The following is a 26,556-nucleotide window of genomic DNA, read 5'->3' as shown; positions in this document are numbered from 1 at the left end:
AACACATCATCCAGTATCGTAACAAAAAAATTTCTGCTCTGAACTGGAAGAAAAAACCCTGAGTAGAAGCTCACATCAAGAAAATAGCTCCTCGGTTCACAGTAGCATCGCTCTGCTAACATGCTAACAGCACATTTGAGCTACTCACCCCCTCCCTTCCTGTGCTGAATCGTAAGCGTAAGCGAATCACTCAGGACTCGCTCACCCCCTCCCTCCTGGCTCACAGCGTCTTCTTCTTCTTGGTTGGCAACCGATGTTAAGGCGCATTACCGCCCCCTGGCTCACAGCTCAGTGGACATTTAGATGAGAAAATATATATTTAACACATTTAAGGAAAATACTAATAAAATAAAATAAAATAAAATAAATGTTTATTAAGCAATGTTGATAGGAAATTGCTTAATTTTAGAAATGTTTTTGCTCTTTTTTGCTCTATAAAATAGTTGTTTTCTTTTAGAATCATTCATCTTAGCAGTAGGATTTACATGAAAAGAGAAACAAATTAAGTTTGAGTGAAAATGTACATTTTTTTGCACTCTCTGGTCAACTGACTCAGTGAATCAAATGACTCAAAAAACGCGATTCACTTTGGTGAGTGACTCATTAAAACTCGATTCAGTAAAAAGAATCAAATTTACCATCACTACTGGGGTTAGCTAGTAAAAGTCACACCAGCAGGGGAACTTAATAACGCCTGATTTTCTTTTCCGGACACAATTTGTAGCTGCACCAGAATCCGCCGGAAACGCACCCTGCGCTGTAGCGTGTGGATGTGTTCTGCGTCAAAACACAGCTGAGAAAACAAACAAACATGTTTTACTGGATGAAGAGCGGCAGCAGCGGCGGCCCCGAGCCGGTCGACAGCGTCGGTAACATGTCTAAGAGCGACATACTGAGAGGAATCGTCACCGAGAAAATGAGCACAGCCGCCCGCGAGATCTTAGCGGTGGTGGAGAGGACTGTAGCCGACTACGAGGAGGAGGCTGCGGGCTTTAGGCGAGAGATCGGCCGTCAGAGGAGACTGCTGGAGCTCCTGCAGCCTAACGTCTCTCTGGAGAAAAGAGGTGAGTGGACAAATAAAGCGAGAGATAATGTCGCTGCTCGCAGCCACAAAAAGCTGATTTGTAAATTTAGAATTTGCCGAACTTCGTTTAAAAATCGCTGATTTTACGTTTACAAGCTGTTAAACATACAGATGTGTAATTACAATAAAATTTGAATGCTGGGAAAATAATATTAGCGTTATTCGCAATTCGGCATGAATCTCTCTCAGCTTAAATGTAGAGAAGAGCAGATGATTCAATTTTTTTGTTTTTTTTTTCCCTGAACTAGACCTTGAGGTGTATAAAGCCTCTACTTGAGGTAGAACCTTCAGCCTGGAGTGGTTATGCCATACATTTTTTAGTGCCATGACCTCAGACTTTGAGGGACTAATTAGAATTTCTGCTGCTTCAGACTGTTCCAGTGAGATGGAGGTCTCCAACAGAAAACATCTGAGACCACCCAACTAAACTCTTCTTGAGCGTGCAATCTGACTTACTGCTTTTTATTATCCACGCTCTCATGGCTGTTGTACAAACAGGCCATATAACCCATAACCACGCCCTTCTTCTCACAGGATATGCCACTGGGCTTAATGTAGTTATCCTTGAGAACATAAGAATCTGGTCTAATTCTTATCCCAGATTGTCATTCTTTGTTTTGTTTTGGGTTTTTTTTTTTTGTCTTTTTGGAATCTAGAGTTAATGTTTTCTTAGTGGTTTACAGAATAAAAACAGGAGCGTCTTCGGAGCTGCAGTCAAACACCACAGTCACACAAAGCTGATATATTGATCAAATGTTCTTTTTGACCAAAAAACACAAAGTCCTACAGCCTGATGTGGAGAGGCATGAGGTGGAAGTCGTGCCTGAGGACAGAGAGGAGCAACAGCCCAAGCAACAGACAGGTACGTCTGAACAGTCTTACCATTAATTGTTTTTCTTTCTGGGGGCGGTAGTTCAAGGCTTTTATAAAGAATATTGCAAAATGACACAGGCACCCCATAACATGGGTAACCCCATATATAGGTATATATCCAGAATACAACCAGTTGGCAACCAGATGAGTTGCGCTTATTGGCACAGACTGATTAAGATTGATTGCAACATGTTGGCAGTCTGTCCATGTTTGTAAATTGGCCTCAAGTTATTTGCAAACATCACCAATTTGTCACCAGCAGTCGGTCAAAAGTCAGCCTGACTGTTTAGAAACAATTTGCCTCCTACTGTGTGTTAATAAGGAGGTTCAAAGTTTTTATTTTTTATCACCATGGCCTCATCTGGTCAGAATGCAAAGAAAACTGCTATCAATTAGTTGCCGTATATGTTGGTTTACTTCACTGTAATCAGTAGTAACTTAAAGGAAGACACGCATGGACTGCTAAACTGTGAAAGAGAAAACAAGTCATTTAAGTTAATGACTTTAAGTCATTAACTTAAATAAAGATTTAAACTGAGAACTACAAATCAAACTCACCTAAGCTGCCGCCCCATGTGGGAGTGAAAAGAGGGCCTGAAAGTGAGTGCAGTGCTTATATAATGTGCGCCAGGCGAGTTCAATTAATCAAATTATTACTAAAGCAAACTGACTAAACCACATGTATTGTGTCTTTATCATCATATGATTCAAATTAAAAACCATAACAAAAAGTGACTTCTGATGTATCCAGGTGTGGAGGACACTGAGAGCCTGGGCCTGCTTTGGTACGACGACATTGATGACGATGAAGAGGAGCAGGAGTTAGTGCAACCAACAAGTTCCCGACAAAAACGAGAAGATCTAAAGGACCCAGATTATAAAATGCCATCAAGGTTAGAAAAAACACCACTTTAAGGAACAACAAACTGTAGAGGTTTGTGATATGGCCAACAATATGTGGATGGTCCCCAAGTTTATTTGCATTTGCTTTATAGTCTTTTATGGCACTGACTTAGTTCCTGCATTTTCGCCAGAGTTCCGACTATCAGGAAGAAGCCCGGCAGACCTCGCATCAGTGACACAAAGAACCATATAGATCTCAGAGTCCGCATCCTGGAGGACTCTCACACCAATGTGCTCTCTAAGACGGGTATGAAATGAAATGTTAATCATTAAGGTTTTGTATTTGTCTGTTATGTGGTACAGTGTTAGCCGTGCTATTAATACCATTTTTTCTTTGTTCCTAATTCAAAGCATTTTCCAATGCTTACAAAAATATTTAATTACATTATTTATCATCAGAAATAGTCAAAGACTGGCCAACTAATCACTTGAACTAATGAATACTAGGGCAAGGTTTGGTTTTACTGACTGCCTAAGGACTATTGATCTTAAGATGAATTTCTTCTGTTCCAGTATTCAAGAAGTTCCCAGCACACGACCTGAAGTGCCCTCTTGGTCTACAGGAAGCTGACTTCCTGGACCTGTTGAAGTCCACCTTTCCTCAGCTGGCAGATGATGAACCTTTTGACTTGTTCACAACTGACAGAAGCCGGAGGCTCCAGCCCCTGAAAGTGAAGACTGTGACTCCAGAGGAGATCCACAGGTTTACTGGAAACTCTGCCCTCTACATCCGCCTGAAGGTAGACGCTGTACCTGTTTGTGCTGCTTTTGCCTCTGACATTGGTAGGATTTTGATAATTTTGCCTTTTTATACCACAATAACAGATTTAAAATGTAACAATCATGATGTGATTTAAATGTACACTTTAAGATTTTACAAAAATGTTAAAGAAATTTTAGCTATTTTACTCTCAGTTAACATAAGTACTGATAATAATTTGGAAATGAACTCTTGCAGACTAGTGAGGAGGGAGAGAAAGAGTTTCCCCCTTCACCAACAAACGATGACTGTCCATCCAGCGATGCTGACATAACAAAAAACAATGAAGCCGAACTCCAGTCAAGGTAAAAATAAAAACGGGTATAAGGATTTGTGTGCTCTTGATTGACCGACGATATCAAAAACAAGACTCTAGAATGTTGATGTAAATCTAGACGCTGGATTGTGATAATTCAATGAAAAACATGAAATTTAAAAATTATTGAGGGAACAAATTCTGATCTAACGAATACCAAACCCAAAATTCTGTGGTTCAAGTTCTCTAATGGATGAGTTTGTTGTTTTTAGTTATTGCAAGTAGACGAAACCTATGGCTTATATGTACAGACACTCAGTACTTAAAACTTACCTTTAACCGTTTTGTTCCACAGCAGCTCTGATCAGCATACAGACAGTCCCAGTGTGGACATGCTGGCCAGCAGCTCAACATCACAAAAGCAAGACCTGCAAACAGATGAAGAGGCCGGTGAGAGGGAAGTGGACAGCAAAGATGAACACAAAGCCTTGGCTGTAGACAAATGCTTTAAACCTGTTTCTGAGCTCCAGGTGACAAAAAAGATGAAGAAACAAGTGCGCAAAAGTGACATGAAGGAGATAGAGAAGAGTAAAATAGCCTGTAAAGTGTGTGGAGTGTGGTACTTGAACCTGGGCAGCTTGATCAAACACACCTGGAGTCACCTGGAGGAGCCACAGGGTGGTTGTGGAGTTTGCGGAGAGCAGTTTGAATCTGTGGATGAGTTGAAGAGACATATCAGAATTCACCAGAAAACTCACGACTGCTCATATTGTGGGAAATCTTTCTTCACCATCGTCGGTCTTAACAGCCACGTTTCTCTGCACACAGGAGACAGGCCATTCAAATGTAAGATTTGCAGCAAAACCTTTGCTTACATGTCTGGTCTGAATGCTCACCACTGGGTCCATGTGGAAGAGAAACCACACAAATGTGACATTTGCCCAAAATCCTTTGGTTTGAAGGCGCAGCTCCAAGCTCACAGCAAGATACACACCAGCAAAGACAGATACGTCTGCAATATCTGTGGAAAGTCTGTCTGTGACCTTCGATCTTTGACCCGCCACAAGTTCACTCACTCTGGAGAGCGGCCGTATGGCTGCCAAATCTGCGGGAAGCGTTTCAAACTTTCCGGCAACCTGAAGTCCCACGAGAAGATCCACATGGCCAGGGAGCGACCTTTTCTCTGCCACATCTGCTGCAAATCCTTCCTGTCAAACTGCAGCCTGATGACTCACATGAAGACGCACAGCAGCGAGAGGCCGCACGTCTGCGGCGTGTGCAGCAAAGGCTTCGTGTCCAACGGCGAACTCAAGGTTCACATGCGAGTGCACACTGGTGAGGCGCCGTACGGCTGTTCTGAGTGCGGCCGTTTCTTCAAACGCAAGACTCACCTGACCAACCACATCAGGAGCCACCTGGGCATCAAACGGTTTGTGTGCGCGATCTGTGGGAAGGCGTGCTCTCGCCAGGAACACCTGACGGTCCACATGAGGACCCACAACGGAGAGAGACCGTACCAGTGCACCATCTGCGAAAAAGCCTTCACCCAGAGCCACTGTCTGAAAACGCACATGAAGAGCCACCAGGTGGAGGAAAACTCTGTCCCCAGTCCATCCACAACCTAAACGACACTGAAAACAACAACTTTTTTTTTATCATAATATACTTACAGTTGCAGTTTGTTTTTGTTTTTTTTAAATCTGTGAACTTTATATTTCATTTTTTTAAACTGGAAAAAGTGTTGTGGATTTTTTTTCTTCTTTTTATAACTTTTTGTGCTAAAACACGTGGTTCTTAGATCATCATGTCACTTACAGCAAACATGTAGTCTGGTGATCAACAGTTCTACTAAATCGTTATTTGTTTGGGCATCAAGACCTAAGTTACTGAAGGACCTACTTATAAAATAAAACAAAAAAATCACAAAGTTCTGTAAAAAATTTGGTACAGTAAAATGTTAGTCGTGTAAACCACTCTGCTTTAAATAAAAAGGGAAAAAAAGTTAACTATTTGAATTCTTGGTTTGTTTCTTTTCTCTTTTAACACAGTAATACTGATAATCAGAAGTCTCAAAATTAGTTTAGTATGATTTTGGCCATCTTAAAAGTCTTTGAGTTTCATCTTGTTTCCTAATTGTTCCTCTTAATTGTGTTTCAGGGGAACTTTGTATTAATCAAATTGTTTTAAAAGTGAGCTGATATCAAGCCAACAGCCATTGTAAACAGATGTTCCCAGATTTTTTCTTAGAAACCACAGATATCCTCCGCAGTTGTTTTAAAGGAAAACGCACCTGTGAGTGTTGAAATGCCAGTGTACTCAGAGGCGGGGATTTGAAAGTAGCCAATCCGAGAGTGTTGTTCATCTCTCTTAATTGCATCTCCAGCAGATGCAGTCCAGCGTTCCCACATCATACATGTAGCTATCTCGAGTGTTTTTCATTTTGTTCTGCATCCCCAGATTTATATATTCAGGGTTTAAACTATAAAATCATTTATAGGCAATTTTGTTTTACCACATCCAAAATTCAAGGTTTTTCAAAATTCACGGGTGCTCTTGGACCGTAACCCCCCATCAATTTCAGGGCTCAAATGTACATTAGCACACACTTTAGATCAGCATATAACTGTAAAAGTGGGCAGTCAGAATAACGAAAACAAGTAAAAAGCTTTAAAAAAAGCCAAACATCTGCTGTCACCCAGAACTCCTCTGTATTCATACAGCGTCTTTCATCACAGCAGCCCTAACAGCATTAACTGCTGCAGTGCTTGTATCTACTAGGGCAGTAAGTGGAGGTTCTTTCCACCACAACGAGTCTCAAAATCATTTATGTTTGTGAGCTACAGTTTGACTGTAGCTGTTCCTTACCACTAAACTATTGCCTAATCTAATAAAACCAGCCTGCTATCATGAGGAAAATATAAAATATTTGCCCTTATTTGTACTGAGATGTCAGAAAAAAATTGTTGAAAATCTGAGAAAAAAAAAAATCAGTGGTTTTTCAGTCATGACTCATGTTGGTTCTTTAACATTAATTCATGTTGAAGTGTTATTGGTCATTCTAGTCTGATCACATATTGTTATGATCAGACATTTAAATAATATATTCATCCCACTGAATTGTGTTAATTTTGTTTAATTATTGTATTGGATGCGTCAAAGCTTGAAGGTGTGTTTTGTTGTCTTCATTACTGTAGAAAATAAAAATGGTTTAGTGGCAATTAAAATGAGTTCAGAACTTGAGTCATCTCTTAAATCCTGAAAAACTGCTCTACTCTACATACGCTATTTTATTTTATTTTATTTTATTTTATTTTGGGAAGCAGAAAAACTGCTACTGCCACTGAAATACTGCAGATGGCAGCAGAAACTTCCAACCTTGCAATAATAAACTGGAGAAAAACAAAAAACAAATGTTGTTTCTCTGCAGACGGAATTAGAGCTGCACCAAAACAAAACAAAAACCAACCTTGAAAAACATCAAATAAAAAATAGAAACACTTGAGTGCGCAATGAAAACATAATTAACTAGAGATAAAGGAGGGGATGAGAGATCAGCGAAAGAGTTAACTTAAACAGAAAAAAAAATCTCCACACAGAAACAACCATCCAGGTTTATAAAACTTTGAAATCCAGAAGCTTCTCTAAAGTTAGGAGCTGAAAAACAATCATTTTGGGGGGATTTCTGTCGTATTCTGTGTCATTTTACACTGTTAGTTTGTATAAAAATTGACCAATACTTTATTTTTTGTTTTAAACCTTTAACCCTGCAATTATATATATACAAAACTACCTTGTACTGCTATTGTTTTTAGTACAAATAGCCTAAAATATCACGTTAGTTACAGACATCAGTCATACAAATAAAAAAAAGACACTGGATGATCGCTTTTATTTCCTTTGGCTCTCAGGGTTCTTGTGAAGTGATTGCGATTAAAATTAGCACCTTGAAGCCAGAGGCATTGGTAATAAGCAGGAGAAAGATGAGGCTCTACTCAGGGTTGCTGCCTCAAGTTGAAGAGTTCAAGTAGCTCGGGGGTTGTGTTTGCGACTGAGGGAGCAGAGCACTGACTCTGTGATGTCTGCAGCGATGTGGAAGACCTGGCAATCTATCCATTCTTACAAGCACAAGCTGAAAGTAGAATAAAATCTTGATGTCAAGTAGTGGGAATAAGTAGGACTCTAAACTGTACAACGGTGTTCTGCGTTCTGCAGTGTTCTTATATTTTAAAAAAAAACTCCTATAAATCACTTCGAGGGATCAAACCTTACCTCTCTTCCCTCGCACGATCTGATATCGTCGTGTTGGTGTTGTTCATGTTTTTCCAGATCAACGTAGTAAATGTTGTTCCAGGATCAACATTGCAAGTGACCAATCAGAATACTATGTTGATCTGGGAACAACACCAACACGACGATATCAGATCGTGCGTGATCTCGTGGGCTGTGATCCAACATGTGACTGCTTTTAGTGGTAAAGCTACACAACATCAACTGCATGCAGTCTGACGGTATGTGACACACACACACACTCACTCATGAAATCTGCAAGTGTTTTGTTTTTCTTACTAAACTAAATCCAGCAACACCACCAGTCACACAGAACTGAGAGAAATTTCTGTCAGACATGTCTGGTTCTTTTTTCAAGTCAAGTGGCTTTTATTGTCCTTTCAACCATGTACGGAAATGAGACAACATTCCTCTGAGACCCTGGCGCTACATATGACATATAACAGACAGTCAACACAGGACTACATAAAGTCCAACGTGCAAAAATTGCAAAGAAACAAGACAAGACAGTGCAACACTGGACAGCACAGGACGATACACACACAAGACAGTGTAATGGAAATATGCAAAATACTGAGTGTTGTGCAAAAAGTAACTTGGTGTCTGAAGGTCTGCATGTGTGTGTTAGTGTATGTGTGATACTGCAGCTAAGTGTTTGGTAGTGATGTGTATGTAGCTCTGTGTGTGTGTGTGTGATACTGCAGATAAGTGTTTGGTAGTGACGTGTATGTAGCTCTGTGTGAGTGAGTGCCAGTTCAGTCACTGAGTGTTCAGGAGTCTGACGGCCTGGGGGAAGAAACTGTTTCGCAGTCTGGCAGTGAGGCCCGAATGCTGCAGTAACTCTTGCCAGAAGGCTGCAGGGTGAAGAGTGTGTGTGAGGGGTGTGTGGGGTCCTCCACAATTCTGGTGGCTTGTGGATGGAGCGGGTGATATAAGTGTCTGTGATGGAGGGAAGAGGCACGATCTGATATCGTCGTGTTGGTGTTGTTCCCAGATCAACATAGTAAATGTTGTTCCAGGATCAACATTGCAAGTGACCAATCAGAATGTTGTGACGTCATACTTTTGTGACTTCTGGAAAAACCGCCGTAAAACAAAAAACTGTACTTAAACTGCGAGAAACCGCCTCTGTCCGCCGATCAACGGACCCTGACCCTCACCCTAACACCCTAGATGGTTATACCCACATCGGCTGGGGGAGTGTTGGCATCAGCTCTTTCGATGGTGAAGATAGCAAGGGTAATTTGTTCCAGCTCCCTTTGAACAGCTGTAGCGTCAGAATCCTTTACAACACAGAGTACAAAAACCAAACCCATTTGTCAATTAGACACAAAAACATAGAAAAAATGGCATCCAGACTCAACAATACATTATATAAGATTCCCAAAAACATTTTAGCAGGTTACGTGCAAATGATAATAACAACAACATTACAACACGTGACAACATTAGTTATTCAAGATCTGGTTTAATACAGATAAAAACTACACTCAAATTACCAACCAGGTATTCTTTGAAGAGGATGCTTGGGTCTTCATTCAGGTAAAGAGGTAGTGCCCTGAGGATACACTCTCTGACAAAAACTGATCTTTAACATAAAAACATTCACTTATGGTTTAACCCATAATTGAGGAATAAAATTGTACTTATGATTAGGTAATTTTAATTTTCCAAAGTTTTGAGTACCAAACTGTGTCTTGCTTAACATAAATGTAAGTACAATGAACACTGTGCAGCTACCATACACTAGCTGTGTATGTATGTGTACACATATACATACTTTACAACTAAAAATAATATAGAAAGACCTCATCAAAGCTATAATTTCACACAAACATTTACACAAAATGCTAATGAAGCCATTACAACTTTTATTGTTATTTATCAAGATCCAAAAAACATTGATCACAGCTGATCTGAAAAGAATTTCATACCTCAGGTCTTTGAACTGCAACCTTTACACTGGTTCAGATCTGGAGAAGAAATAACAGGGGCATGGGATGGGTCACTAAAGAAAACTTAACTTATAAAACAGTTTTCTTTTGAAAAGTATAACAGTTCACATACCACATTGACTATAAGGCCATGTTGGATTTACTTGATTCAATAGTGGACATTGGTTGCACACAAATGTTTTGCTTTGGCAGAAACTTAAACAACTGAGTTAAATCAACACAACTTTTTCATTTTCAATAAATCTGTGCATTTTGTGTTCATAAAACGCGATTGAAACATGTTCAGATGAAGTAAGTTGTGCTCTTGGAATATTTTAATCCTTCACAATTTTGTCATTTTATTTCAACACTATTCAGTAACCTTTACCCCAATACTACTTGGTCACTTAAATACTACATGTTGTCTTCATATTACATAATGTTCAACAAAGTCTAGATCCTGGTTACCATAAAAATTGAATGGGTCTACAACAACTACCATCCTCCTATCTTTATCCTGGTTGCAGGAGGGCTGGGAAATAACCCTGAAGTGATAGGTTATGAGGCAGGCTACACCCTGGACAACTCACCAGTCTATCACATAGAAACAAACAACCATTTACACTTACATTCACAGGTAATTTAGAATCACCAGTTAACCCTAACTCTAATAACTGCATGACTTAACTATGGGAGGACACCAGAATACCCAGAGAGAAACCACTGCAAACTAGCCAGAATGTGGATTTGAACCCAGGACCTTCTTACTGTAAAGCAACTACTAACTACTACTACTACTACTACTAACTACTAACCACCATGCCAACAATCTAGGAAACACAGGAAAGCTTATTTCCTGTATTTGATGCAGAATTTTTTTGTTTTTGTCCTTGACAGGTTAATCCACAATAAATAGCAATAACATGCACGTGGTGCGTGTGTAGTTGTCTGCATCTCTTATATCTCGAGTGATTTTCCTGCAGTTTGAAATCTTGTGAATTTCATGAGTTCAGCAACTAACCACTCTTACTAGATTGTATCATGTCATCTCAACAAGTACAAATTAAGTTGTTGAATTTCGTACAGATCCTTCATGATTTAATTACGTTCATAGAAACATGAAATTATTGTGTTCAAATTACAAGTTAGACTTTTTTAATGTAACAACCACCCAATTTACTTTTTTTGGTATACCAAAAATAGTAGAGGCGGCTGCTCGACTTGACTGAGATAGATGCCTTCCTGAAACCACGATCCAAAGAGCGCAAGACTGAAACCCGTGCAGTGTCGCGGGATTTAACATTATTGACTTACTTCACCTGAACATGATATGAACAATTGAATCTAGCCTCCCTGCATATCATGTAGTTTCTACACGATATAGTTACACTTAACTTTAAAGCATGATGCAATTGTGTTAAATACACGCAAGATGCTTACGTAAATCCAAGAGGTGGCCAATCCCTTTTTTTCAGTGCATGTGAACTTATGAAGTATGTCAACTACGGACATGAGTATTCAGAAACGGCCAGACAGTCTGCAGTCTATCGCCAGCTAACAATGTTAGCTCGGTGGCGAGTAGCCTTCATTAATTGTAATAAAAGTCACACATGAAAAAATGTGGACCTCAGCAGGTCCAGGAACTCAGCTTCCTGTAGACCATGAGGACACTTCAGGTACTGCACTGGATACTTCTTAGTCACTGGAAGGGAAGAGTTCATCATGAGTTCATCATGGTTAGATACCATATTTCTAAGATTTTCAGGGTCGAGTACAATAACCTCAGTTCTATCTGAATTTAAGTTCAGTTAGCGGCCATCCAGGTCTAAATGTCTTTAAGACATTCCTGCAGTTTAACTTACTGGTGTGTATTATCTGGCTTCATAGACAGATAAAGTTGGGTGTCATTTGCATATCAGTGATAATGTATGCTATGCCTTCTTATTTTACAGCAGACACCGTCACTGTAAAATATCAGAATATTCCTGACGGAGGAATCAGTTTGAGTTCAGATTGGGAGAGTATGAAATCTTCAGACTTTTTATGTTTTTATGTCAGACTTTTAAATGTCAGTCATTTTCATCTCATCTTTTCATTTTCCTGCCCAAACCTCCGTCTCTGATAATGGGCTGCATCAGCACAAACTGGGTTTTGGCATAATAATAACACTCTGTATTTACCAAGAGCGCGCAGAGAGAGGACTATGTGTAGAGATTTTTGCGAGTGACCTTCTTGCATAAGCATTTCAAGTTCCTTTCTAAAGGTGCATAATATATGCTGGAGAATATTTATGTTGGGCGGAACTTAAAAATCAGGTGTAACACTTTAAAAGTTACTTTGTGTTGTTGGCATTCACATATAGACTCTCAGGGAAAAATATGTGTCCTCTTTAGGACAGTGTTGGTATGTGGGACTATAGCCTACAGGTTTATATTTTTTAATTATAGAGTAATGAGAATGTAACGTAATGAGTAGTGTAACAAATTACACTCTCCAGTGAGTAATTAAATAATAATGTGTTGCATTACTTTTAAGAAAAGTAATGTGTAGAGTGTAATACATTACTTTGAAAAAAATAATGAACCCCAACACTGTTTAAATCAAGGGCGCAAACTGATTTTCTAACATCTGCAACTTGCAGTTCACTGCTAATTACACAGATATTAAACGTCAAAAAAGGGTGCTTGCTATGGTCACAGTTATTGCTGCATGGAAGAAGCATCATCTACTCAAAGATGAGGAACAAACATGGAGAATACCAGCATGACAATCACAAAGAGAAATGGCTGCAGAACAGAGAGAGCAGAGCAGAGGGATGACATCACGGACTGTCCTAAAAATAATGAGCCCTTCTATGGACATCAGTCTGATCAATTAATTTATGTTATGTTATGTTAGCTTTAAAAACATGTGAAAAAAGTATTTAATTCAGTTCTGTTTTATTTATAAAATCAAAGTGCTGTTATTACACTCCTACGAAACTGTCATCATTTCAGGACCATGGACAGCGCATGAGTGTTTGACTGTGCCTCTTGGGATGATCTGATATCGTCGTGTTGGTGTTGTTCCTGGAACAACATAGGCTGTATCCCAATTCAGGGTCTGCAGCCTTAAAGGCTGCATTTTAAGGCCAATTACGTCACAGTGACGCGACGAAGGCTGTCCCAATTCAAAGGCCATATTATATTTACATCACCAAAGTGAGATGACTTTAGTCTCATGAACAACATTAGCTAATTGTTATTTACTAGCTAATCTTAAATGACTGTTCAGTACAGAAATGAAGCCCAATAATCATGATTTCACAGTCCTGTGGTCTCAGCCTCAGATACTTATCAAATCAAAGCTCATGTAGAAACAAACAAACAAATTAACAAAAGATTTTCTCCTTCATTTCTGTCAAACAAAGCTGGATGAAACGTTTCCAGCTGTTAGTGTCATGGCTGCTAGGCAACCTGGGCAGCGCGATGGAGGCTAGACCGTCCCATTTCACAAGCCTCTCACTTCCGGCCTTAGCGGTCTTTGAGTACGCGGCCCTTGTGGACCGTTAAGACTGCGTACTTTAAGGCTGCAGACCCTGAATTGGGACAGCCATAGTAAATGTTGTTTGAAATCTCATGTGATCTTGTGAATTTCATGAGTCCAGCAACTAACCACTCTTACTAGATTGTATCAGGTCATCTCAACAACAACAAATTAAGTTGTTGAATTTCGTACAGATCCTACATGATTTAATTACGTTCAAGATAGAAACATGAAAATTTTGTGTTCAAATTACAAGGTAGACTTTTTTAATGTAACAACCGCCCAATTTACTTTTTTCGGTATACCAAAAAAACGTAGAGGCGGCTGTTCGACTTGACTGAGATGGATGCCTTCCTGAAACCACGATCCAAAGCGTGCAAGACTGAAATCCCGTGCAGTGTCACGAGAATTAACATTGCTACATCATTGACTTACTTCACTCAAACATGATATGAACAATTCTTATCTATCCGCTCTGCATATTATGTAGTTTTTACACTATATAGTTACACTTAACTTTAAACCATGAGGCAATTGTGTTAAATACACGCAAGGTGCTTACGTAAATCCAAGAGCTGGCCAATCCCTTTTTTTTTTTAGTGTAGCTACAAATAATCATGTGCAGTTCCACGAGATTATTAAAAGACAAAAAGAAAAAATATTATTGATACAGAAATAGTTTTCTATACAAGATCGCAGCAAAAAGTGCAGCCTTAGCTAATGCAGTGGCGGAGCGGGCGGGGGGGGGATGGTGGCTTACTGGGCTTAAGCCCGGGTTGTTTTTTCAGAAGCCCGGGGTCTTTTGGAGTGTAATTTTTTCATAGTTAGATTCCTGGCTGACAACTGTATAAAACAAAAACTACACACAATATTCTAAGCACATAGTGCACACTGTGGGAATTTACGACTGTGCGTAAATCCCCCCTAATATTGGTATGATCCGAGCTCAGGCACTAAGCGGGGCGGGGCAGCTGCTGCCTGCCAGTGCACTGTTGGAGAAACGGAGCTAGACAGACAGAGGAGAACTGAAGTTCGACCAGGTACCAAAGCAAATCATTCGTACTGTACAAATAATGTAAATATGACGGTGAATCACGAAAGATTGATGTCAAACTGATCACTTGACCCATATTACGTTACTTGCTCTTCAAGTGAATCAACAAATGGCGAAATGAAAAGCCGAACAACAACAATGCTGTTTCTTTAGAGAGTCTTAGCTTACACATGTGTTTATTTCATATTTTCAGTTGTTACCCTCCACGGCTAAATAAATCGGTTTCAGTAATGCACTGATATACAAGAATGGACATAAGGGGCTTCTTTCAAAGAAAAAACTCTGGTAGATGTTGTCTGTGAAGGTTCTCAGTCATCCAGGTCATCGTAGTCAAAGGAGCTTGCAAAGAAAAGCGTCTGGACTTCTTTAAGTTACTTGAAGACGTTTCACCTCTCATCCGAGAAGCTTCTTCAGTTCTAAGGTCAAATGGTGGAGAGTCCCAGATATAAACCTAGTGGGAGTATCCCCCCACAGAGGGACAAAAGGACCCCCTGATGATCCTCTAATCGCCTGAGCCAAGGTGTGAAACCGGGTGTGGGTCCCAATCAGTCAGAGTTTCGGGTGTGTTCATTGTGAAACCTGGCCCCACCTTATCAGGCGAATTCCTGAGGTCAGATGGCCCAGGATGTGAGTGGGCGTTAAGGCGTCTGGGAAGGGATCTCAAAACTGGATTATAGATGGCAGAGAGTTGGTGTCGTAAACCCCCGCCTCTGTTCAAAGATGGTCGCTCACAGTGGACATAGATGGCTTCTTTCACTCCTCTTTCAAACCATCTGTCCTCTCTGTCCAAAATGTGAACATTGGCATCCTCGAAAGAGTGTCCTTTATCCTTAAGATGCAGATGGACTGCTGAGTCTCAGCAGTCCATCTGCATCTTATTGGGACCCACACCCGCTTTCACACCTTGGCTCAGGCGATTAGAGGATCATCAGGGGGTCCTTTTGTCCCTCTGTGGGGGGATACTCCCACTAGGTTTATATCTGGGACTCTCCACCATTTGACCTTAGAACTGAAGAAGCTTCTTGGATGAGAGGTGAAACGTCTTCAAGTAACTTAAAGAAGTCCAGACGCTTTTCTTTGCAAGCTCCTTTGTCTGGTAGATGTTATTTTATTTATTATGCTTTGTATGTTGTTCAGTATATTTCTATGCAAAACAAGAGGAATTTCAATACACAGCAATATATTCACAGTTTAAACCAGATATTTACATACACTTTAGGGAAAACACAAGAACATTTTTTTACTGTACAACATCAATTTAGACTAAACTTGTTTTGTTTTGGATAAATAAATATTGAAATATCTTTTGAATTAGTTAAAGAGAGACAGAGCTGTCTATTTTTATCACTTTCATCAAATTTAGGAGTACATATACACTAAGTTTATTGTTAATTACAGTTTTTCTCAAATGTTAAAACACAAAAGCCAATCCTGTAACCCAAATGACCAGTAGTCTAAACACATTTACTAAATGTAGCCACCATATTCCAGTACCATAAACACATTTCACATGAAGACACAATTCACAAAACACAACCCTCTGTACTCATAAATCTAAACACATTTTTCCTTGCTAAAACACATGTTGCAAAACAACTCTGCTCATATTCTCAAATGAAAGCCCATGTGATGCAAAATGCTTGCCACAGTCACCAATCTTTGAACACAGGGAACACACCTGGCGTCAGTCACTACACACAACGACTCAAAATTGAAGACACCTGTTGCTAATGATGTGACCCCACCTATAAAAGCATAGTTTGGTGAAGATGCCAAACAATCACAATGGATGAAGGCATTCGAGCGTGCGGAAGGAGAAGAGCTGCAGGCCAAAGAGGAAGAGGGGTTGAGATCAGAGGAGGAAGAGGTGAAGGCCTAAGAAGAGGAGTTCGGAGTAGAGGAGGAAGAGAAGGAGGCCAACAAGAGAGAGAAGGTCCAGGTGGGAGAAGAAGACAACCTCACACCATCATAACAGATGATATGCGAGCAACAGTAATTGATCATGTCATTGGCCATGGCATGACAATGGCTGAAGCGGGACGAAGAGTACATCCAAACCTGAGTAGGTTCACCGTGGCCACCATTATCAAGGCATTTAGACAACACAACAGGTATAGTACGCTATTGCTTTCTTTGTCACACTACAGTTTTACAGGCCTGTGAAAGTGGTCTGTTACTTTACATGTAGTTTTACATATAAATCAGTCAATTGACAACACATGTTTCTTTCTTTAGAGCTGAAAGGATGCCACATAGAGGTGGGAGGGTTGCCATATTCACAGCGGCACAAGAAACCCTCATTGCAGATATGGTCCGTGAGAACAACTGCATTAGACTCCGAGAGATCAGAGACAAAGTCATTGCAGATAATGTAAACTTTGAGAACATTGATGCTGTCAGCGTGTCCACAATAGACCGAGTTCTCCGGCGCCAACAGATGAGGATGAAACAGGTCTACAGGGTTCCCTTTGAGCGCAACTCTGCGCGACACATAGAACAACGTTACGAGTATGTGCAAGTACGTATACATCCATGTCCACAGTACAGTTAGTGGACATACTGTGTTGCTTAGTGGCCTACATTACTTCTGGACAATACTGTGCTACCTGATTGACCGTTCTGAACACCTGTACGCTTTTCCATGTTCACAGAGGATAATGCAGTTGGACGCGATGGCCAGACCCCATGAGTACCTCTTCCTGGATGAGGCTGGCTTCAACCTCCAGAAACGAAGGCGAAGAGGCCGTAACATCATTGGCCAAAGAGCCATCACTGAGGTTCCTGGCCAACGGGGGGGTAATATTACTCTTTGTGCAGCTATGGGTACGGAGGGGCTTGTCCACCGGCATGCTGTCCTTGGGTCTTACAACACCCAACGTCTCCTCACCTTCCTAGAGGAGCTAAAAGACATCCTCCTGGACCGTCAACAACACCATCCTAGGCTAGCACATCACATGTATGTGATCATTTGGGACAACGTCCGCTTCCACAAAACACACCAAATCAGAGAGTGGTTCACCACCAACAGTGACCACTTTTTAAACGTCTGTCTGCCACCCTACTCCCCTTTCCTGAACCCTATAGAGGAGTTCTTCTCATCATGGAGATGGAAGGTGTATGACAGACAGCCATACACAAGAGAGAACCTCGTACGGGCAATGGAGCTGGCCTGTGCTGACATCCCAGTGGAGGCCTTCCAGGGATGGATTCGCCATTCCAGGGCGTTTTTCCCGCGGTGCCTAGCAAGGGACAATATAGCCTGTGATGTGGATGAGGTGATGTGGCCCAATGCAGCTCGGCGACATGATGCCGCACAGTGACTGTGTGTAATACTGTAAAAAGACCGTGTAGACAATAAAAAAGACTTCACACCCTGATCATGTTTCCGAGAGTACTGTTGTGTGCGATAGATTCTGTTTTTGCATTGAGTTGTGTTACAGTAGTGTACGTACATGCAGGATGTTTTTATAGATTTATAGTCTTCACGTGAAACTCACAAATCTAAATGCCTAATCCTCTGCAGGGTTCTATGACGATCCGTTACTGTACAGTTTATAAAAATATGCATTGGCAGTTATGAACCAAAGAACCTTCATTGTGTTTTCAATTGTTTTGCTGTAGTGTGTAATGCTGTGTATAGTGTTTACAGTTTTGACAGCTTCGAGCTGCTCTCTTGGTGTGGGAGTTTGAGTTTTGCAGTGGGAAGGTGTGGTTGTGTTTATGTAGCTTTAGAGAAGGGTGTTGTGTTTGGACATTGGGGGACCTGGTGGTAACGTTTGTGACATGTGTTTTAGCATTTGAGAAAAACTGTAATAAGAAAACTCCAGAGGATTCCATTCTGAGCTGAAGAAGCTTCTGATAGGTTAGTAGAGTCCATGTGAGTAAATTGGTGGCACACCTGTGGATGCATATAAGACAAAACACAGAGCCTGTTTCTTTGAAATGGGAAATCAAGAGATGTCAACCAAAACACCAGGAAAAGAGTTGTGGAGCTCCACAAGTGTGGCTCAATTTTGAATACAATTTGGTGCCATTTACAATTAAGAAATACAGAGTTTCTCTCTTTACTCTTAAAGTTAACAAATATGTTTTTGATATTTATCAATCTAAAAAAAATAAAAATCTAGTCTGATTTGATGTTACAATTAAAACAGTGTTTGTGTTTTGATCTGAAGAGTTTGTAAATATCTGGTTTCAACTGTATATTTGATGATGTTGGTGTTTGGCTTGATTGTCAGCACAAAGAGGGAGAGAGAGGAACAGAGGGAGAGAGAGGAAGAGAGATGGAACAAGAGCAGGTGAGACAGACATGGTAGTCAAATGGTTGTTTGCCAAAGGTATCACCGTATCATAGGTACTCATGTATCTCGTACCTAGTGTTTCTTTTTAGGTTTGTTATTTTTCAAATTCTATATTTATTAAGTTTTGCAGGCTTGTTTGCACAACAAGGCTAAATAATTATATAAACATTTCTCAATCTAAATAGTGGACTTTGGTAGAATTAAAAAATAAGTGTAGTGCAGGTCTATGATGATTTTTAGTGCTACTATCATCTAGTTTTGATTCTGGTTCTGTCTTGGTTAAATCCTAAGTAGTCCTGATTTTGAACTGGAATTAAAACAGGACTACATCATGTTTTAATTCCGGATCAGTTCTGGGTCTGGTTGAATTGGGGTTTAGTCCCTGTGTCTTGATACAGCCCCGACTTTGTTCTGCCTTGCTGCTTAATTAAAAAACTAGTTTAAGGTGTCCTGCATATGTGATATATATTTTTCCCTATATGAAGTCATTCTTTTTTGAGCAAAAAAACAACAAAACAGAGCCTATTAATCTCTGTTTTACTCTCTCATTCTAGTCTAAACAACAGTGTCTCAGTAACTTTCCACTAGAGATGGTCCCCACTTATCTGCATTTTCCAAAGCAAGCGTGAGCGAGAGTTTGCAGCTTTCTACTCCCCAAGGACACATGGTCTAATGCCTTTATTTTTCAGGGCTCTGTCCACTCAATACTACACTATATAACTTTATTAACAAAAAGCATAGCATTATTGAGGGACTGCAAATTATTTAATTCCAACAGTCCCTCCTTTGATCTGCCCCATGGCAGATCAACACTATTAAAAGCCATCAAGCATCATCATGTCTGCTCATGTCCGATCCCCAATAGCCCCGTTTACCAATAATCCTCGGATAGACCACAAATGACCCAAATAGCTGTAAGTATGAATAAGGAAACCCTAATGAACCTAATACACACTTTCCTGTTCTGGTGTCTTGGGTAAACCACAGCCTGAAGCCTGCCCTGGGGTCCTGCCCTCCTTTTCAGGCTGTTTGCGACCATTGCTGCTGCTGCTCACAGTGCTGTCCATCCTGGCTCTGGCCCCAGTTGGGGCAGTCCTCTCTCCAGTGTCCATGCTCACTGCAGGTGAAACCTGCATCATGTTCTGTGTTTTGTCCGTTCTGTATAACTTGTATATTTTATAGTGAAATGCCATCTTGCCATCATCTTAGTGGTAGCAATGAAAAGCAGTTAAGTATTGATAATCAAACAAGGGGAAAAACGCTGGCTTTCAAATAGCTTTCTGTTAATGCTTGTAACAAATAAAAGTATTTCAGTTAGAGCACTAACAAAATTCTCCAAACAAAACATTATAAACTTCAGGCCCATGGTTGTCTGCAGTTTTTTGTGACCTTTTGAATGAATGTTAAACATAAACCATCGCAGCATCTTCAGTCTGTTAAAAAGCCTTGACCCTGGAACACGAACCTTTTACCAGTCATGGAAAGCTTTATTACATTTGTGTAAATTATTGTCAACAATAACTCTAATGAAACTTTGAAATTCTGAGTTCTTTCTTTTGATATTATTGCCGTCTTCATGCTCCTCCTCAGCGAATAACCTTTTTTCATTTGTTCATACAAACCTCTGTTCCTCATGTGTGAAAAAAGGGAACAAATCGAGCCGGCTTGTTTTCCATGACAGAATTTTATGTTCCAAATAAACCAAAGATTGAAAAATCCTAAACATGTCCAGAGTCAGAATAGTCCGTAGAATCCTCTCTGAATTTGTGAGGTGAAAGTTTTGTTTTGTTCCTGATGTTTCCAGTTTTTTCTTAGTTTGCCTGCTCACATCCATGGGTCCGTTGTGTTTTAAGCCAATGCATGATCTTTGTTTAAACCTAATCCATCATGCTCAAACCTAACCAAGTAGATCTACAATTGCTAAACCTTATAGTAGTGGTAGTAGTAGTAGAAGTAGTAGTCTCAAAGTTAGTTTCACACTTTACATTCTTCTCTCAGAAAAATGAGAAAATTCTTGTAATGAAAAAATAGGATTAAATAAGATTAAGATTAAATATTGTGACTGTCTCACAAACTGCCGTGAGACTGAGTTGGCTGGTCAGGGCAGATCCAGCATGTCTCGCTCGGCCAGAAGCTGCTGAGTTCGTGTGTGCACCAGCATCAGAGCGTGGATGATGATGCGCAGAATGGGCGTAGCCTCCTGCTGGTTCTGCACACACACCAGCTGCAGAAAGTACTGTCTGTCGGGAAGGGCGAGGAAGACAAATTCTGCCGCCTGCCGGAGCACCCAGGGGTGGTGTGGGGCCAGCGCCACCTTGTAGGCATCCCTGAACGGATAATAGTATGTATGTTAGTCAATTTTTACTCTAAACATGAGAGTTTGAGTCTGTCTGAGTACTTAAAAACAGACTGGTGGGGTTACCTGCTCAGCTCCCCCGGCGTTTTGTATTGTCCGTTTTCATCCGGTCCTTCAGCCAAACCCTCCAACATTAGCTTCAGCCAGAGGAGGGAACGGTGCAGCCGGAGCAGCGTCCTGCAGCCTGAGTCTGTGCGGTACGAGAAGTTAACCATATCCGCTCTCAACTCCGCCTCCATCATGGATCTAACAGAACGATACGCCTCCAGAGAAAAATAAAACCAAAAATGACAGTGTCACAGTGTGATGCCAGGATTTTGTGAACTTTGGCCTCACTATTTCTTCAGGAATGTCTTTGTTACCATTTAAAAACATCAACAATAAACCAAAATGTTAAAAAAACAAACAAGAAAATTAACATTTCTTTTTTGGCAGGTATACTAGAACATGGTTTGTGTTAGATGAAAATTTCACACAATAATCCTCAAACTCACCCCTGTTTTTAATCCAAATGCTTCTGGGGTTTGTAGTCCAGCGGGTTTCCCATTAGCCTCTGCACTATGTCTGAGTGACAGCTCTCGAATCAGCACAACCTTTTCTTGCACCTTCTGAGAGAAGAAACTGACCATCGGCCCAAGCGACTCCATGAACCTGAGGGCAAAAACATTGATGAGACCCTTCTGTGAAGATAACACGAGTGCTGTGAGAATCAGCTTTCACAGATTTTAGTATTTTTTTAAACTTTTTGTTTTTCCCTGCATCGTCATTTTAAATTTTGGACCTTGGTTTTATGTTAAATTAGTCAATCAAGAGCACATACCTAGAAAACATGCCCCTGTGGGACCACAGTGGGTAGCTGTGGGTAAACTCTGGGGCTGTGTGGGTAAGACAACCCAACACTTGTCCAATGCACCCCCCAATGGGTGTGCCCGCACTGGGCTTGCCCATAGAAAACATGTGGTGAGTTAAAGCTAACATGTTTTGTCTGATTGATTTTTAAACCCAGAAATGTTACATTTATTAGCATAAAATCAGATAGATGGACAGATAGATAGATACTGTCACCAATGGTGGATACTCACATGAAGCATGGCCAAAGTTTTAAACGATGACATCAGCACAAGTAGTTGCCGTAAGCCAAAATCTCAAACTGCTCTAAACACTTGTTTTCTGTGGGATTTCCTTAAATGATCACTTGTGAACCTTGAAGCCACACCCGCAATAAACTTTTCACATTATATTGTGATATAGCTCTATTTTTATTTTGCCTGGGTGGCAGCTCTACGCTTCCGTACTAAAAGGCCTAAAGTAAAACAAAAAGGACATTTTTTTCAACTGTGAATCATGCAAAGTCAAAGAATAAGAGTAATAATACTGTCGAGCTGTTTGTGTACTTCAGCAGCTGGTCCCAGCTCTTCAGATATGGCTCCAGCAGGATGTCATCGTCGTTTGCCAGGCTGGATTTCAGGTACAGCAGCAGATGTGAAGCCTGAAACGACTGGCCGGGGCACTCCTTTACGAGGGACAGGGCTCCATCTGGCTCCACCCACTGCTCAGGGGCCCACGGAGGCTCCGGCTAAAAGAGAGAAACTTTTTTTTACTGAACAACATGATATTTACTGTTATCATGATCATGTTAGTTTCTCTTTGTTTCTCTTCTTCATTTCTAGTCTCTTCATGATAGACTTTGTATTTGCTTTCACATGTCCTTAGTCAGTTTTAATAATTTAATTAAAAAATATAGTATTATATATATTATTAAATATCATTCAAACCTTTCTAGTTTAACTAAAACTATTAACCTTAGGTGAAGTATTGACTAATTTTATGTCCAAACATTTTGTTGAAGAGATATTAATCGAAACTCTCCTATGGCAGGCTGTACTTTCCAGCAGTACCAGTTTGTACTGCATGATGGTGCAGCAAGTCATTGTTAGCTTTATTTCACCAGGTAGGTCTTAAAACAGACATTGGTATTTATACAGGTGTTCTGGAAAAACAAAACAACGGTCCTCTAAGAAAAATTTGATTGGATCACTCAGAAGAGCTTTTTAAAGGTTTAGATTTTTTGTGAACATTACAGGTTTTTATTTATTGTGCAACTTACATGTATATAAGTGGAATTAATCTTACCTTCTGGTGGTAAAAACTCAAACATGGCTGCCAGGGGCTGCCACAGTCCCGGACTCCACCCTGGGCTGAAACAAACAGATGACAAACCAACCAAACAAACCTCTGGTTAGACAAATAAGATGCAAACCTCATCAGCTGTGACTCATAATAATTGCAGAGTTAATATATTAAATGATTGCATTTGGTAATAAAGTTGGTTAAAAAGAAGCAATGTTCAGTTAACATTATTAACTTTAGGATTTCTGGTAATGTAGTTTTGATTTTAGGGTTCATCATATGTTTATCAATGTAAAATAAAAATATAAAAGTAGCTAGTGCAGTACTTCCAAACCCTAAAAATCTAATGTGCGTTATTCTTACATTTTTTTAAATTTATTTTGGGACTCGTAGAGTAGCTCTGTTATTTATACTGGGCTTTTATACAGCCCGACTTACACGATGAGCTCACTTTCTTTTGACTGGCCAAATTCTGGAAGCCTGCTGAGGGGCAGCTGAAGTCCGCTTAAGTCTAGTTTTCTCTCTGTCCACACTTTATGTCACATTTTCTAAGTAGCAGGGTATTTTAGGCTGATAAAAAGCTAGGAAGACAGCTTTACCGGATAAAATTGTAAGTTAACATGAGCTTATCTGTAGAACATGTTATCATAACAAATGAGTTAAGGTTAGCTTGCTAGGGTTAGGGGGTACCTTAACTCACTTGCTAACATTGATGCTAAAATTACTTTATGAAGCCTTACTAACGTGATTATTTACTGAGGGTTATTTTTTTTCCCATAAAAAGTAAGCCAGGCAGGCGTTTATCAGATCAGTGATTCTGGCTGATATCAGCAAACATTAGCTTACCTGATATTATTTGATACCAATAATATCAGGTAAGCACTTACTGACTAACCTTAGCTTGCTTGCTAATGCAAATGATACAAAAACAAAGCAACAAAACCAAACACAAACTATCTCGAGCCTTCCTAAAAACTCACCTTCACCTGATTGGCCAACTTCTGGAAACCTGTTGAGGGGAAGCACCCAGTGCTTTGTAAACTTAAACAGAGTCTAGGAGTGAATTTTTGCTTCCCGAGGTTGAATTTATATACTTTCAACTCAATATTTGAAACTTTGACCATATAAAATGTATGGTCTTTCATATATCTGTATCTAGTTATTTATGACAGAATAAGCAGAATAGATCATCTTTAAGTGTCTTAACACTACATGAGCAAATATACTTTGTTACAGTCTATGGTAGAAAATAACTGAGAGTTGGAACCAACAGTGACGAAGGAAACTCACGCAGCCAGAAAGAGCTGATGAAGAGGAGCAGAGCCAACATGGCCGACAGCAGCACGTAACGAAGCAGCGGTGTCCGTCTGAGGAAAACCATGGTGACCAAAACACACAGACACACACACACACACACACACACACACACAATCAGCCAAACCACACAGATTTGCCTGGGATCCTCACTTTTTTCTCACACAAATTAAAACACGCACACATCATCTACCGTTACTTCATACCATGCTCTCTCTATCAGTCACTCTCTCGGGATCAAAGGTCGCTCACTCCCACAGGTGTAAACACACGGGGACAACCTTTGCTCCTGACCTTCTTTGTGTAGCAGCTTATCTTAGCCCATTTTATCTTAACTGCATGTCATCCGCAGAGCTTTGCTGACTGAAACTCATGAAACCTGCACTGATCAGACCTCACAGAGACAGTTTTTATACACTGATTGGATCTTTTTGTAACAAAAAAACCCCATCAACGCTGACCAGGTGATATTTGTGCTTCAGACTGTGTATCTCGGAAACTGCAGAGGAAGCTGGTGGTTCTCAATGTCTTTTACGGCGATTATACTCACCATTCTTGCCCTTGGTACAACAGTGCTGTATGGCAGTTCCAAATGGATATGGTTGTGTGATGACATCACTGCTCGTGCCCAAAGCAATCAATGTGGTGGGTATAATGTGGCCCACATTTAATCTTCAAAAAGCTGTTACTATGAATGACCCCTGTGGCTGTTAATTGAACTGCAGGCAGCGAGCTGCTATCACCCACAACATCCACTTACAACGTATTACTACTCTATACTGTATGTCATGAGTGTTGTACAGCAGCTGAAAAGGCAGCACATATTAAGGTTTCGCTGTCACATGACTTAAACCTGCCAGTTACAAAGGCCTAGTAACCAGTTAGTGACCCCCTTCCAAGATGGGTATTCCCCTCCTGGCTGGCGAAAACCATCTTGCGATTGCTTTGGTTGCTAGCAGTTTGCCATGGTCACCTGAATATTGTATGGAAGATGCCAGCTTGTTCCGAAACACTCGCTAACAACTCACCGAGCTGTAGGAAACTTGCAAACCAGAATCGGAGACAATGCAGAGGCATAACTTTTACTTTTAGAGTCCTCTATTTCCAATTTCCATTTCACTCTTTCTAACTTCACTAGAGCTCAAAATACAGAACAGCTGTTTGCCCATAGTTTGCATTTTCCACACACTCGTTTGGGCAACCAAACCAACAAGAATGAGGGTTTTGGTGCAGCACTGTACACCTCTTTGCAACCAGTCTCCCCCTGTAACTACTGGTAACCAGTCACCAATAAGTCAGGAAATATAAACTTTTCTCTATTTTGGAAGTGATTCGCCAATTGATCTGTAAGCCTCAGCAAATGTAACTTTAGTAACAGGTCTCAACCTCCAGGAATCACTTGGCAAATACAGTAGACCCCCAGAATTCACGAGGGTTACGTTCCTAGAGCACGCATGAATTGTTGAAAACCATGAATTTTGGATATGGTAAAAAAATGCTAATGTTGTCAATAAATGCCTATTTTTTATAGTTTAAACAGTTTAAAGATTCGGCAGGGGGTTCTGCAAACAATTATCGGTTAGGTTCTAAGCAAAAATCCCCAAATGACTGAGTCCACAAACACTGAGCCACGACTTCTCAGGGGTCGATTGCAAACAATTTGCCCTCACAACCCCCGATCTTTAAGCCTGTGCGACTGGGGCCTAAATCCTGTGTGCAGCCACATCAGGTTTTATTTTTGTGTTCAAACGTCACATCCTTTAGATTTCCATCTCACGT

General features: G+C 40.4%; 2 protein-coding genes across 3 annotated transcripts; one reads left to right on the top strand and one right to left on the bottom strand.

The window, feature by feature from the left end:
- The first annotated feature begins 714 nt into the window (after positions 1 to 714).
- On the top strand, positions 715 to 5,882 carry LOC146390002 (uncharacterized). Of its 2 annotated transcripts, none has more exons than XM_084923093.1 (7): positions 715 to 1,064; positions 1,866 to 1,946; positions 2,709 to 2,850; positions 2,992 to 3,107; positions 3,374 to 3,600; positions 3,819 to 3,925; positions 4,235 to 5,882. In XM_084923093.1, exons 1-7 carry the CDS (start codon positions 812 to 814, stop codon positions 5,499 to 5,501), a joined length of 2,193 nt encoding a protein of 730 aa, XP_084779219.1. In that variant the 5' UTR covers positions 715 to 811; the 3' UTR covers positions 5,502 to 5,882. The 2 variants fall into 2 exon arrangements, with proteins under 2 accessions (XP_084779219.1, XP_084779218.1); XM_084923092.1 differs by having other exon boundaries at positions 4,232 to 5,882.
- A 14,357-nt stretch (positions 5,883 to 20,239) lies between these two features.
- Positions 20,240 to 26,494, bottom strand: LOC146390001 (ceramide-1-phosphate transfer protein-like). The gene is made up of 6 exons (XM_084923090.1): positions 24,754 to 26,494; positions 23,467 to 23,531; positions 22,728 to 22,909; positions 21,828 to 21,984; positions 21,400 to 21,596; positions 20,240 to 21,304 (listed from the first exon to the last, which is right to left on the bottom strand). Exons 1-6 carry the CDS (start codon positions 24,842 to 24,844, stop codon positions 21,076 to 21,078), a joined length of 921 nt encoding a protein of 306 aa, XP_084779216.1. The 5' UTR covers positions 24,845 to 26,494; the 3' UTR covers positions 20,240 to 21,075.
- Between the last annotated feature and the right edge of the window lie 62 nt (positions 26,495 to 26,556).

The sequence above is a fragment of the Perissodus microlepis genome, chromosome 3 (assembly GCF_051167445.1).
Source record: "Perissodus microlepis isolate ML-2025 ecotype Zambia chromosome 3, ASM5116744v1, whole genome shotgun sequence".
NCBI classification, from domain to species: Eukaryota; Metazoa; Chordata; class Actinopteri; order Cichliformes; family Cichlidae; genus Perissodus; species Perissodus microlepis.
This window is presented reverse-complemented; position numbering and strand designations above follow the sequence as displayed.

What these genes read in the sequence shown, in the direction of transcription:
- LOC146390002 (XM_084923092.1), top strand. Translation starts at nt 812, where the DNA reads ATGTTTTACTGGATGAAGAGCGGCAGCAGCGGCGGCCCCGAGCCGGTC. An exon ending in ACAGCCCAAGCAACAGACAG is followed by an intron (nt 1,947 to 2,708) that starts GTACGTCTGAAC and finishes TGATGTATCCAG; the next exon opens with GTGTGGAGGACACTGAGAGC. An exon ending in GATTATAAAATGCCATCAAG is followed by an intron (nt 2,851 to 2,991) that starts GTTAGAAAAAAC and finishes CATTTTCGCCAG; the next exon opens with AGTTCCGACTATCAGGAAGA.
- LOC146390001 (XM_084923090.1), bottom strand. Translation starts at nt 24,844, where the DNA reads ATGGTTTTCCTCAGACGGACACCGCTGCTTCGTTACGTGCTGCTGTCG. An exon ending in CATCAGCTCTTTCTGGCTGC is followed by an intron (nt 23,532 to 24,753) that starts GTGAGTTTCCTT and finishes TGTTTGTTTCAG; the next exon opens with CCCAGGGTGGAGTCCGGGAC. An exon ending in AGCTGGGACCAGCTGCTGAA is followed by an intron (nt 21,985 to 22,727) that starts GTACACAAACAG and finishes TTTTGCCCTCAG; the next exon opens with GTTCATGGAGTCGCTTGGGC.